We start from the raw sequence: 15,314 nt of genomic DNA on the forward strand, positions 1-15,314 counted from the left end.
GTTCACATTTTACTTCAAGTTTTTTACATTTGTCCCTTGAGTTGAGTTCAGTGGCTGGTGGCTTGAATGTACACTTGACTACACAAGGAAAGACCATTTCGGAAATTTAGGTGGGTTTGGTTTCTCTCTATCAAGTACCGAAGAATAGAGGGTATGCCAGTAATCACCACAGCCTAGTTTATGTGCAGAGATGCTTCAGTAGTTTTCTAGAAAACCTCTCATCATCTTCAACTTCGTGGTGGCTTCTAACAAGCTCAATTTTTATTTTACCCATATTGATAGTATATTAGGCCTCTTAATTCTGCTTTATGAGTCTTAATGTAGTGATGGCTCAGTCTCTGCTTAGGTAAGAAAAATACTAATCAAACTCTTATTTCAAGCATTTAATTTTACTAATCTCTTTCCTGACATGGCTATATTCATTATCTAAAAATTAGGCTGACTTTTTTTTCCTGGAGCCATCAATGTAGCATCTCTAGCCCATATATAATCATATATGAAAATTTTGAATAGATAATTATTCTCATAAAACACAGAAACTATTATTGGCTACCTGAATGTTACTTTTTCCTTGTTTCTTTTTTCTTTTTAAATTTTTGTGAGAATGAGTGCTTAACTTTGTAAATCAATAGTTCTCAGCCAAGTGTGATTTTGTCCTCTCCCCTAAAGGGGATATTTGGCAATATGGTAGACATTTTTGATTATCACAATTAGGAGAAGGGATGTTATTAGCATCTAGTGTGTAGAAGCTAGGGATGCTGTAAAACATACAATGAAGAAGATGGCTTCCACAATAAAGGATTATATAAACCAAAATATCAATAGTGCCAAGGTTGAGAAACCCTGTCATAAATGAATATTGTAAAAATACTTTATATTGCAAAGAAACCTATTGAATAGTCAAAGACTATTTTAAGTTATTAAAATCTATGAAAAATAATACATTAAGGCTCCAATATGTGCTTAGTAAAGAATTGCTTCCTGATAGAACTCATGTTTATCAAAATAAACCACTAAAAATTCATCAGTCCTCTGTGATAGAAATATGTATATATATAGCAATTTTACCTAAATAGGGAAAAATTATTTCCCCATGCATGTCATTGTTATCAATAATGCTTAGTATGAAAATATTTAGATTTCATATCTGCATTTGGAAAAGAGAATAGATTCACAGAGATGCCATAATAAAAATACCAAGACAGTAGCTTATCCCTGGAGATCTTTGATTTATCATATATTTCTGAGTGTAAGTCTGATTCATATGTATGCATTCAATAAATTTTGTTTTTCTTTAGTTAATTGCCAAAAGATTATTTAATTTTATGGGGGGGGGGCTTTAGTTATTATGTTGTGGTATTGATAATGTTTCTTGAGAATTTTCAATTAATACAAATCGCTAAATTGGATTGCTAAACTCATAAAAGAAACAGAATTAGCATGTTTTAGTGGAAACTGTATGGTACAGATGTATTGTTGAGATGTTGTAGGGAAACATGCTGTGAATACTCAGAGGCAGTGGCAAAGGAACTCGGCAGAGTGAAGCTGAAAAGTGAAGGTTACTCCTCTTTCCTTTTGTTGTGTATTTCCTCAGACAGGGCCATCTCTCAGGACTGGAGAGCTGAATTAAACTCTTAGCCATAATTTCTGACTTCCTTGGCCTAAATTTTTAATTATGTATAGTCTCTTCTCCTTCCTGAAATTCTTCTCTTCCCTTTTTATCCCCTTTCCTATTTCTTGATACGTATTTTTCTTTACTAAATAATAAATGAGAGTAGATACTGAAGCTGGTTGTGATTTTCCTCTGCTGTACCACTCCTACATTCTGGTCATTCTGTCACCTCAGCTCTGTCTCTCTCTCAAGAAAGATCTGCACTCTCAATGTCCAGTCTCCCAAGTCCAGTGGATTTATATTTTTTCATTGGGTAATCTTAGAGCACATTTCTATTGAAAGCTTGTATCTCAGAAATATGTTTCTTCAATTTTTTGAAGGGTTTCCCACAACATTGCTCATGTCAACTACCATGAGACACATAGAACTTTGGGGATTTCTCAAGGAACTTCCATAAAATAAATTCTGCTACTTCTGGTACCAATAAATCAAGAGAAAAATGTAATGTCAAGGTACCAGATATGGGTGTGAAATAGAACCACTTCTGCATGGTTCATTATTACATTTTATTTAATTATTTGTGTATTATAGAGACACATAGGCCTTGAAGGACGTGTTGAGAAGACTTAATAACAATGGTCCTCTCTTCTTGGAGCATTTGTCTCTTTTCTTCTGTCATCCTTCTGTCTGCAAGCAGCAGTGAGTTCCAGGTCTTATGCAGTAAGCAATCCTAACTTCATTTTCATGACACTCATTTTTACATCGACCATTACCCTTTATGCATTCTCTCCTCAAATCCAAGCTACCATACTCGGGGTATCTCCTTCTGGCTGTAAGAAGGAAAGAATGACTGAAATTAGCAATCTACCTATGACACACTCATGTTTTAACAGGAGAAAGTCCAAGAAGCAAACTATTACAGAGTGAAAATCTTCACCTACTAAGGAAATTTTAAGGGAATTTACTGTTTTTTGGTGCAAGGTGCATCCTAGAAATCAGAAAGTGTCTTGGACCTAAGTTAGGTGTTTGAATTCGCAGCCTTACAGGTCCCTGGACAGTGGCCCAAGGATAGTTCCCAAAGTCAATGGTAAAAACTTGATCATAATTTATCCTCTGTCAGCCTCTGTCCCTACAGTCATCTAATTACATTTGGGCTGCTCCTCTTTTGCTCTTGCAACCATTATTTAGACTGAATGTTGTGCTTTATGAATTCTTCTTCAGGGGATTTCCACTGCGGCTTGATTTTACTTTTCTAAAATACTGCGAGCTAAGCAATGCTAGGCAATTTCTCTGAACTCCCACAACTCCAATGGATATTTTTGGGATTTACTTTCCCAAAGAAATGATCTAACTCAGATACATGTCTAAGGACAGCATTGATAAAAAAAAAAAAATGGGAGTGGGAGTGACTAGAAGGTATAGCCATTGTTGGCCATTACATGATTTATAAAATTATCTTTAACCACTAAGTTTCTGAAATAATAGTAACTTAAAAAGAATTCCTCCTAATCATTGTTTGAGCTGTTAATCTTCTTGATAACAAATCAATAAACTGTGGTCAGGGGCTAAATCCAGCCTGCCACCTGTTTTTGTAAATAATTTTATTAACACATAGCCACACATTTATTAACACATTATCTACAACTACTTTTGCATTAAAATTACATCATTGACATCATAAGGTTCATAAAACCTAAAATGTTTATTATCTTATTTCTAGAAAAAGTTTCTAACTCCTTCTGCTGATTCTTTTTCTCATTAGTCATGAGAGAATGAGGGAGGGATTTGTAGCTGAGGTCACAAGGACATTCTGACAATATTGGAAAGGCTGTCATATAGAAGACATTTGTCTTTTGCATGTCCACAAAAGCAAAACTGCAACCAAAATTTTCATATATTTTGCAATTTATATATATATACATATAAGATTTTCTATAAGTAGTCACTCTACTCATATGGTAAGATTAAGGAGAACTGCTGTGGGAAAATGCTAAGTTTTGCAGGTGGTTTACCAGAGGGTGCACTCAAATATTTTCATATACAAAAGCAAATAAATTTGCCACTGTTTCCTGTCATTAATTAGGGCTGGTGTTCTAATCAGTGTCTTTAAGGCCAGGCCTTTCTGCTTAGACATTCTGTCTGCATTTCCAATGACAAGTGATGGTGAATATTAAAGCCTGTTGCTGAATAAATAGACTCAGAACTACATTGTCTATGTCATTGATATTAATAGCTCATATAAAGCCTAGTTTTTAAATTAATATTGGCTATCTTCTCACTAAAACTGAAGCAATGGAGAGCATGAAGCAAGTTAAAGAAACAAAAGCATAAAAGAAAATATAGTCAGCACAGTTTTAATGTTCACTTCTATCATCACTTATTCTACATTTTCTGAGGAGTTATCATTACCAAACCCACATGTGATTTGTCAGTGATGGAAACTTGAATCACACTCACCTTAGCCAAGAGTTCTATCATATTGACACTGTTGCTTAATATTCCACCTTGAACTGACGTTACCCCATCTCTTATTCATTCTTTGTCTTATTTCACCTTTCTAAAATATTATTGTCTTCTCTCTCATTCTTATGCTACATGTGTCTCCAAGCTTGTCTTTGTATTGCTGATATTCATTTTTGCAAGCATCCATCCACTTATTCAATTAGTATCTATTAAATATACTCCTTGTCAAGCTCTATGCCAGGTTCAAGGGCAGGGTTTCTCACCCTGAGCAATATTGACCTTTTGGGTTGGAAAATTCTTTGCTCTGGGGGGCTTTCCTGACCACTGTAGGATATTTAGCAGCATCCTTGTCCTCTACTCACTAAATTCCAGTAGTACCTGCCAGCTATGACAACCTAAAAGTTCTCCAGACATTGTTTAATATTTCCTTGTTCACAAAGTTACCCCTCACTGAGAACCACTGTTCTAGTGATGCTGTGATAAGCCAAACAAATATTGTCAAATACATTGTTCAAATACTATCTTCTCTCTATAATCTCTACTGATCAATTTCAGGAAAGTAATATCTTCCTCCATTTCTCTCTCACTCTACTTTATATGTATCACTCATATTGCATTATAACATTCTAATATAATAAGAAATTTCTTTAAATATCATACCAAGTCCCACTTAATATGTAAGGGGGAAATTTTCACTCATCTGCTTCTTTATTATTTAGGCTACCATTAACCTTGGAATCAGGGAAAACATCTTGGCCACCCTTTCAGCACAAAACTATACCATCCTACATTGAAAGTATGTGTCAAATTTAAAGAAAAGTGATTATTGGCCATAAAGCATTTTTCAATTTTGGAAATAATGTAAAAAAGGGAGAGGGACAGTAAAATTATTCCCCATTACTAGCTTTCTGTGGACTAGTGATCACTAATAAATGAGAAAGAAAGCTAAGTTTTTTCAATGGAAATTTCCCTACTTAGAAAATGTAAGGACTTTCATCTAGACATCTTTTCATCTGTAACTGTCTGAGGGGAAAAAGAATGAGTGGTTCTACCTCAATTTTGAATAGGTACTTTCACCACCTAGAAGACTGAAGATGAGATATAAAAACAACTGAAGAACTCTAAGATTCATACATATGATATTTATTTTTGTTCAGTTTAGTTCAATTGCCATATCTTGGTGAAAGACACCATTTTAATTGATTTTTTTAAAAAATTTCTATATTCTGCATCATACCTCCTCTAATTTTGTGGAGAAAATATGTACTTTTGCATTTTTTTTTTAACTATGAGTTTTTTTTTTCAGTAATGGTAAGAGTTCATTAAAGGTTTTGTCCATGTGTGATAAAAATGGGCAATGATCTCACTCAAAATATATGAAAAGGTGTACTAAAAGGTACTAACATTGATGTTGTAATTTGTGTCACTGTATTCCTCAAGTGGCTTATAATTTCTAAATCTACCGGGGACATGAATTTTAAGTTTGTTGAATAAATTATTGGTAGGAATATGTGATGTGGCTGTTATGGGGAAAAAGTAATATTAAAAATGTTTAGCATAGTAATTTATTAATATTAGCTACTGTTGAAATTTGAAGAAGGAAAAAATTTATTACATATTGAAAGGTAAATGGATGAATCTGTATTGAATTTATTTTTGTCCCTGTGAAGAGCTGGAAAAAAAATCCACAGATCCTTTTTAAAACAATTTTTAAATGAAGAGAGAGGAAGTTATTCTCTTATTTAAATTAACTGCATTACTTTGTTATTTCATTGATGTATGGCCCCCATAAAGAATTTTATCCACTTGTAACCTTTTAATGATAATTTATAAGTTTATTATGTTGATGTTTTAGATAATTTTTAAGTTTATTATGTGTGAATTTTTAGATTGTCCTCATGGCTTCATTAATATTCATAATGAGAGAATAAATTAACTTAGTCTCTTAGGCCACCACTGTGATTTCTGTTGGGACATTAAGAAAAAGAAAAAAAGGCAGCCAGATATTGAAAAGAAGTATTGTCCTGAGAGTTAGTGAATCTAAATCTGATTTCATTGCCACTATCATAAACTCTGTAGACTTTAGCTCATCCTTTAGGCTCTTTAAGAGTAAGGGGGTAAAAACAATGATCTCTACCTCTCCAAGACTTATTGTTCTATTTTTGTGCAATGAATACTTACACATTCATTTAGGAAAAGAGAAGCTTGTTACATACCTGATGTGAAGGGATAGTCCTTGGGGGAAAAAAATCTTAGCAAAAATAGAGCTTGTGTACAAGGTATGACTCAACATTCATGTGATCTGTAGTACTCAGACAAAAGGTAGTGACGAAAAATACTCAAAGAAAGGCCAAAAAGGCATATAATTTGCTTATAGTACGAAGAACAGAATACTAAGAAAGAATTTTTGCTACTGAAAAGTGAACTGTTGGTATAGGTTAAAAAGACAGAAAAAATAAGCACTGAGTCATTTACTCCTCAGCAGTTGATTAGTAAATAATATTTTTCCCAGTAAGGTATAGCATCTATCAATAATAGATTCTAAATAATTGTTATTGAATGAAGATGATGGGCTAATGTAATAACCTTATTTTTTTAATAGTTTGTTTCAAAATCATTTTAGATTTACAGAAGAGTCACAAAGATTATAGAGCTCAACTTTCCCTTACGTTATAACTCACATACATGTGATAATGTTTATTAAGATTAAAAAATTAATATTGATGTAATACTATTGACTAAACTACACTTTATTCACATTTCACCACTTTTCCCACTATTATCTTTTTTTTTCCCTATTCTGGAGTTCAATTCAAAATACCATATTATATTTTGTGTAATAATGTTTTAACACCAATGTTATTATCATTCTTTTAACCAGAAACAACTGACGTCTTCTCAAATTCATTAGTACAAATACCCCCATAAATATTTGCATGTTACCTGGTAAAACTGTGACCCAAAAGAGCAGAATAAAGAAAAAGAGATGAATCTTCATGGTAGACAGTTTCTTAGAAAAAAAGTGTCAACAGACCTTCTTTTTTAAGTCAGTTGTTTTGAAATAAGGAAACAGAAACAGAGATCCCTTTTATTTATAGATTCTCCTGGGAAGTACTTTTAACTACTGAGGCTTACCAAGAGCAGGAACATTTGTATGCTTGGTTGAATAGTACCACCCTCAAAGAAGGCGGTCACAAAAATTATTATTAAATTTTTTACATAGAAGTGAACCTGCTTGTGTTACCTTAAATAGACTTTCATAAAGACACAATCTTTAAGGGACTTTTATTTATAAGGGCTATGTGTTTGGATTGCTAAAACATTAAGGTGAAAATTTTACAGTAATCTGATCCTCTGTTATATATTATACATAGTGCTAAATATTCTAATGCCCTAGTATTAAATTGTTGAATTCCTGAATCATAGAATTTTACATCTAGAAGTCTTCATTGAGATCACTTTTGTTTTACAGATGAAGCAATGACAACCAAGGAGGTTAAGTGATTTTATTTCAATTAATATAATATGCAATCATTTAAATGATCAGGAAATTCTGCATTAACTAATAAGTGTAGGACATATTCTACACAGTAGGTCTTTAAGTATATTCATAAATTTTTATAATAAAGCATTTGATTTCAAACTTTGATGTTCAATATTTTAATTATGTTTATGGAGCTGAAAGTTCCATATCTGATCCAATTTACATGCTTACAAAGTCAATTATTTCAGATAAATGAGGAAGAGCTAGAAGTTTTGCCCACTACTGAGAACTGATGTCATAAAGAGAGGCACTTATTAAATTCTGTCCTACCACAGAGTTAAGAGAATTTCTAGGACAGTGATTCTTAAACTTTAGCTACATAAGAATCCCCAAGAGGGCTTGTTAAAGCCAGATTACAGGGCCCCAACCCTAGCATTTCTGATTTAGGGGTCTGGAATGAAGCCTAACAATTTGCTTTTCTAACAAGATCCTGGAATGCTAATGCTACTGAAAGGGGCCACATATGACTCTAGGAAACCTGACACACTTATTCTGTAAAACCTAAGAAAAATGAGTTACAGAGTTACAGAATCTATGGAAGAGATTAATAAAGAATCTGAGGCTGCTTAGATATTCTAATCAAATACTCTCATATTACAGGTAAGAAAAGTGAAATCAAAAGACATCCATTTACTTGCCTATCAATGATTATCCTTTACAACAGATGCTTTGTATTATAAAATATAAATGGAAACTTTGGAATCAAATCAAATGTGAGGAAATTAATTTAGCTATGTTTTCTTTCAGGGAAAGAAAAACAACTGATGCAAAATATCCCATCAATAATGAAATACTTTGATTATATGTTGAAATTACGTGTTGAAATAATAATATTTAATATATTGTGTTAAACAAAATGTATCATTAAAATTAATTTCACCTGTTAAAAAATATTAATTAAATTATTTTTCCTCTGAGAGGAAAAAAAAGAAAAACAATTGAGAATTTAGCATTAGCTGATAAGAGGAAGATCACTTCAATATAGCACTAAGTAACATTTATTCAACAAATATTACTGAGCACTGAATTTCAGAATTCAGTTATCGATTTTAATTCATTCCACTGTAGTCAAAGAACATACAGAATACTCTGAAAGGATTCCTACTAATGAGAAGTAGTCTGTTGGCATAGGTAAAAAGGAAGAAAAAGGTAACTATATCTCTAACACTGAGTCAGTTACCCCTTACCAGACCAGTTGGTTATGCTAAAAAAATGGAAAAAGATATTTCATGTAAATATTAACCAAAAGAGAACTGGAGTGACTACGCTAATATTAGAGAAATTAGGCTTTAAGAAAAAAATTGTTGCTAAAGACAAAGAAGGACATTGTATAATGATAAAATGGTCAATCAATCAAGAAGTACAGTAATTATAAACATTTATATACCTAATATAAGCTCTCCAAAATGCCTGAAGCAAAATATAACAGAATTGAATGAAGAAATAAATAGGCAATGGAAAATAATAGTTGGAGACAGTAATACAGTAATACCTCACTTTTGATAATGGATACAGCAACTAGATAGGTCAGTAAAAAAAAAACAAAACACAAAAATTAAACATCATTGTAAACTAACTAGACCTACAGATACCTGTGGAACATTTCACCCATCAAAGCAAATACACATTCTCAAGTTAATATGGAACGTTCTCTAGGGTAGCCATATATTAGGCTACAAAGCAAGTATCAATATATTTAAAAATACATATATAAAATATGTTCTCAGACTACAGTGGAATAAATTAGAAATCAATAATTGAAGAAAAATGGAAAATTCACAGATATGAAGAAATTAAGTAATATACTCCAAAATAACCAGTGTTTCAAAAGTAAATCAAAAGGTAAATTAGAATATAATTAGCATAAATAACCACAAAAACACGATGTACCAAAACTTATAGGATAAAGTGAATGTACAGGGAAATTCAAGAGGCCCTAAGTAGCCAAAATAATCTCAAAAACAAATAAATAAATTGGAGGACTCACACTTCCTATTTCAAAACTTACAGCCAAGCCACAGAAATCAAGACAGTGTGTTACTGGTGTAGGATAGACAGAAAAATCAATGGGATAGTATTGAAAGTCGAGAAACAAACCTGTACCTCTATATAAATTGATTTTTCATAAAGGAGCCAGGATAATTCTATGGGGAAAGAATAGTCATTTCAACAAATAGTGAGGGGATAACTGCATATGCATATGAAAAAGAACGAAGTTTGATTCTTAAGCCATGTACAAAAATTAACTCAATGGAAAAAAATGAACACCTAAATATAAAAGCTACAACTATAAAATTATTTTGAGGAAACATAGTTTTAAATCTTCATTATCCTGGATTTCTTGTGTTTTTTTAACATATGACACCAAAGGAACAAGCAACAACAAAAAATAGATACATTGTATTACCTTGAAATTAAAATCTTTGCACTTAAAAGAAAACTCTCAAAAAAATAAAAAGACAACATAGAGATGGGAGAAAATGTTTTGAATTATGTATTCAATAAGGATCTAGTATACAAAATATATGAAACACTCTACAACTCAACAGTAAAAAGACAAATAACCTAAATAAAAATTAGCAAAATATTTGATTAGATAGTTTTCCAAATAATACATGCAAATGGCCAAGAAGCACATGAAAATATGTTCTACAGCACCTGTAGTCCCAGGTACTCAGGAGGCTGAGGCCAGAAGATCAATGTGATTAGTCATTAGGGAAATGCAGATAAAAACCATAACAAGGTATCACTTCACATCCACTAAGATAGCTATAATTAAGGGGAAAAACAACAGAAAATAGGAACAATCATATATTGCTGGTAAGAATATAAAATAGTGCAGACACTGTGGAAAACAGTTTGGCAGTTACTCAAGAGTTAAACCCAAAGTTACAACATGACTCAGCAATTCCATTTCTAGATATATGACCAAAAGAATTGAAACAGGTGTTTGCAAAAAAAATTTGCAGGGCTATTTACAGCAACATTACTTACAAGGGGCAAAAAGTGGAAACAACACAAATGCTCATCAACTGATAAACAGGTAAACAAAATATGGCATATCCATGTGATAAAATATTATTCAGCCATAAAGAAAGAAAATACTGATCCAAGTTACTGCATGGACGAATCTTAAAAGCATGATGCTCAGTGAATTAAATCAGACACACAAAAGGCTACATATTTCCTGAAATTATTCATATGAAATGTCCTGAAGAGTCAAACCCATGGAGACAGAAAGTAGATTTGTAGTTTCCAGAAAATGATGGGGTAGAATTTGGTAGAACAAGAGTTCTTTTTGGAGTGATAGAAATGCCTTGGAATTAGATAGTGGTGATGTTTGCACAACATTATGAATGTACTAAAAGATCACTAAATTGTACACCTTATAATGATTAAATGAATTACATCAGAATTTTAAAAGAAGAATAAACAATATTTAAAAAAAAAACATTCTTTGAAGGAATGGGAATATGAAGGCCTAGTTCTTTTTGCTTTTGTAGCACATGGCAATAATGGGACTCTTCCTCTGAGTGCTGCTGCTTCGAAAAATTATTATTCTGGAAACTAAGTGCTGAACTTGTCAGAGGAATCATTAAATGGAAAATATTTATACCTCTTTACTTAGGCAACTTTGTAATGTGGGCCTAATCCACGGAGAATATAGAAATTGCTCCCCACATCACATATAAAGATTGCTGCTCCATCAAATGTTGAAGTTGTCATGTTCTACTGTATCGCTCTCTAGCTACCTTTTATTTTAAGCAATTAACATGAGTTTTAGCATCAGTTACTTACAAATAATAATAATTATCTATTTTTGAGTGGTTACTTTGAGCCAGATGCTGTAGTAATTACATATACTATCTCCTCTACAACTCAAAACAACCTTTATAAAGAGTTATTATTATCTCCTCTTACAGATTAAGAAACAAAGAAAAGAAGGTTTAAATAATTTTTCCAGTATCATATAGTAATAGAGATGGAAATCACTAGACTTTGAATAAATGATTTCTTTTTTATATATTTCTGTTATCTTATATATAAGATGTGGTTATTGTCCTAGATCAGTTATTTTCAAACTTTTAAAACTATGATGTTCTGGGAAGCAACTCAGCAGTACCCTTGGGCACCGTAAAGAAACACAATGTAAAAATAACCTGATTAGAAATTCTCCAAGGGACTATGTAGCTCTTTCGAATCCTCACCATTTTTCTGTGAAAGCCTGACTTTATATATTCACAATGATGAGGCTTCATGGATGGACACAGTATTATTAGGAAATAAATTGTGGCTCGGGGGTCCCTTATGTTCTACTTGCTACCTTGAAAGTTCAGTGAGACCAAAAATATGTCTTCTTTTCTCAATATAATATTTAATCAAATAAAACATCAAAAAGCTTAAACTGCCAGAATTACCTTTTCCCTGTCAGAATAGCAGCTCCTTTTATTTCCTGCAAAAAGGTTTTGTGTGTATGTGTGTGTGTGTGTGTGTGTGTGTGTGTGTGTGTGTGTGTGAAATCTCCAAAGTAGAGTTTAGATATATCCAAGTGAGCTTGAAAGATGAAGAGGTGAATTTAAAGAAACTGGGACATATTGTTAGGTGAACACATGGAAGAAAGCAAGAAGTCACAGAAGAGGACACTTTTAAGAGAGGCACCTCCATTGTAGATCTCTTAGGCCCTGAAGAATGCCAAGCAGGGCATGCATCACTGAGGGGGCTGTACCATAAGGAGAACCCATTGTCTGCACAGAACAATCATAAGCTACTAAAATTGTGGAAATTTGATCTTATACTTCTATCTCCCACAGTATGTAGACTGTAGTAACATTCAATAAAAATATTTTAAAAATTATATTAAGTCATTCAAATGGTCACATAAACATAATTGACACAGTAGGCATATTTTAACTTTAAGTTTTTAAAAACTGATTTTTCTACTGATGGACTTATTTAATCAAGGTAAATGTTGTAATTAAAGAGGTACATATTTTGTCATTAAAAGATATAACTAATTCTATGATTTTGAGGCCAGGCACAGTGGCTCACTCCTATAATACTTTGGGAGGCCAATGCAGGAGGATTGCTTGAGGCCAGGAGTTCAAGACCAGGCTGAGCAATACAGTGAAACCCTGTCTCTACAAAAAAATTTAAAAAAACCATTAGCCATGCATGGTAGCATGCACCTATAGTCCCAGCTACTCGGGAGACTGAGGCAGGAGGATCGCTTGAACCTAGGAGTTTGAGGCTACAGTGAGGTATGATCATGCCACTACACTCCAGCCTGGGCAACGGAGAGAGACTTGTCTCTAAAAAAAAATAACTCTACAATTTTGGTCACTTCTTGAGAATTGCAATGATTACAATTTTTGTATCTCATTCATTGATTCTTTCTTTACTATGTTCAGAAATACTAGACACATGCATTTTAAGAATTTTTAAAAAATCTTTGATGAATATTTGCAATGTTACAGAACCTATCATGCATTCTCTATATTATATAGCTTACCCTAAAATGAAATTTTATAACTAAGGTAAGGCCTCTAGCAATGTTAGTTGTTCTGCTGCCTATTTACCCCCTTTCCCCTTGCTACCTCCTGAAGGGCACTTCTCAGTAGTTACTGAAACTTCACTGTCTTTATATCTCTATGCTTTCGTATATGCGACCTATAGAGCCTGCTCTACCAAAGCAGCCACAGTCACCATCAGTTGTGGCTGAACTTAAATAGCCCTTCATTTGAGAAGCTGTCCTCATAATTAAACAGCTTGGACACTCCTTAATCTTTTGGAAAATTTAGCATATTGTTTGTGCATCATCTATCAGTGATATTTGGTACTCCAGGACAGACATTATATTTTATTCACCCATCTGTAATCCTACACCTTAGCAATTCTTGACCTCAGTCCTAGGATTTAGAGGCTCGGGCTATCACACTGAAACACAAAGATCTTGTGGGTTTATTGTTTGTTTGCTCAGCCTCAAATTTTTTTTTAAAGTTTAGGAGATGATTATGCTGAACTGGCTGGAAGACATAGAGCACCAAGAATGAGGGGCTGGGTGAGGGTGATGCTTCTACCCCAAGAAAGTACACAAAGAGCAGTTTCCCTTCTTTCAGGTTGAGCCTCCCAGATTATCGAAAGAAAATGTCTAGGCAGATTGGGTTCCTTAACTACTTATTAAGGCAGTAGGTTTACAGGAGGGCTTGACTGAAATTCCTTAGATAAAATATTTGGCATGGAGGTGGGCTTTTGCCCACCATGCTCTCACGAGCTTGACCGGGTCAGTATTCATACCAGATTCAAGCAGGTCCAGTCCCTTCCAGAAAGCCCTGTACATGAACTTGGCTTCCATCCAGTCCCTACTCCAGTAGATTTGTTTTACCGTTCAGACTATAAGGTGAGCGGGCTGGTGCTGGGGATAGCTTGGCACCTTTAGCCTCTTGTTCAGGAGGACAATCCCAGGAGAATAGGCCTAGGTCCTGGATTGTGGGTAAACCTTGATATATCACTTTTAAATACTAAGAATATGATATTTTAGCTTCTATTTGTATCTTATCCCCAAAGCCAGAAAAGTTAGAGACTCTATTCAACTTTTTCACTATCAGTTGGCACAGTGAAGCTTAATGTTTTTCAATATAACAATGATGATACTAATAGTAATATAAATTCTGCTATCAAAAGTAACCACTATTGATTGATCCCATAGTATATTTTAGACATTGGTTATGCAGATCTCATTTATTTATTTATGTGTGAGTAATTTAAAATATTTGTTGAGTGTGATGTATACTGGTATTATTATTTGTATATGTGGATGAGAAAATCAATACTGAAAAATCAAATATGGCCCTCAAGGCTTTGTAAATGGAAATGAAAGAACCAAAATTTGAATTAAATCTTTCTGCTACAAAAGTCCATGCTTTCAACTACTTTTCTGTATATTCCATGGATAAATGAAACTGCTTAGTGGATTATTAGTCTGTGATCACGACCAAATAATACACTTATGTGTATTCATAGTAACTTACCATATTGATTGCATTTGTTTATTTTTTTAATACACTTCATTTTTAGAGCAGTTTTAAATACCTAGCAAAATAATTGAGGGTAAAACAAAGAGAGTTTCCATATACCCTGAGTTAGTTCCCATACATTCACAGGTTCCCCCACCACCAACATCCTACACCAGAGTGGCACATTTGCTACCATCAATGGATCTACATTGATGTGTCACTTTCACCCAAACTCTATAGTTTACATTACAGTTCTTTTGGTGTTGTAGATTCTATAGGTTTTGATAAATGTGTAATGACATAAATCTACCATTATAGTATCATACAGAGTAATTTGACTGTCACAAAAATCCTCTGAACTCCTCCTACTCATCCTTTCCTTCCCCTTAACCCTTGGCAACCACTGATCCTTTCACTGCCTCCATAGTTTTGCCTTTTCCAGAATGCCATATGATTGGAATCATACAGTATGTAGTATTTTTAAATTATCTTCTTTTATGTAAGGTTTATCCATGTGATCCATAGCGCTCTCTCTCTCTCTCTCTTTTTTTTTTTTTAGTAAGTGCTGCTTGGTAGTGCTGAATGGTATGGATGTACCACAATTTACTTACACATTCCCATACTGTCAGACATCTTGGTTGCTTCCACGTTTTGAAAATTATGAATAAAGCTACTACAAACA

General features: G+C 33.3%; 1 protein-coding gene across 1 annotated transcript; it reads right to left on the minus strand.

Moving 5' to 3' along the window:
• Window positions 1–2,164: 2,164 nt before the first annotated feature.
• LOC123632935 (beta-defensin 110) lies at window positions 2,165–7,186 on the minus strand. Its single transcript, XM_045543719.1, has 2 exons — window positions 7,019–7,186; window positions 2,165–2,442 (listed from the first exon to the last, which is right to left on the minus strand). The coding sequence occupies exons 1-2, from the start codon at window positions 7,071–7,073 to the stop codon at window positions 2,288–2,290; spliced, it is 210 nt and encodes a 69-aa protein (XP_045399675.1). The 5' UTR covers window positions 7,074–7,186; the 3' UTR covers window positions 2,165–2,287.
• Between the last annotated feature and the right edge of the window lie 8,128 nt (window positions 7,187–15,314).

The sequence above is a fragment of the Lemur catta genome, chromosome 2, assembly GCF_020740605.2.
Source record: "Lemur catta isolate mLemCat1 chromosome 2, mLemCat1.pri, whole genome shotgun sequence".
Taxonomy (NCBI): Eukaryota; Metazoa; Chordata; class Mammalia; order Primates; family Lemuridae; genus Lemur; species Lemur catta.

Bases quoted from the DNA above. Each gene is read 5' to 3' on its own strand.
- LOC123632935 (XM_045543719.1), bottom strand. From the start codon at position 7,073: ATGAAGATTCATCTCTTTTTCTTTATTCTGCTCTTTTGGGTCACAGTT. The intron at 2,443-7,018 runs GTAACATGCAAA...TCCTTCTTACAG, and splicing joins TTGGGTCACAGTTTTACCAG to CCAGAAGGAGATACCCCGAG.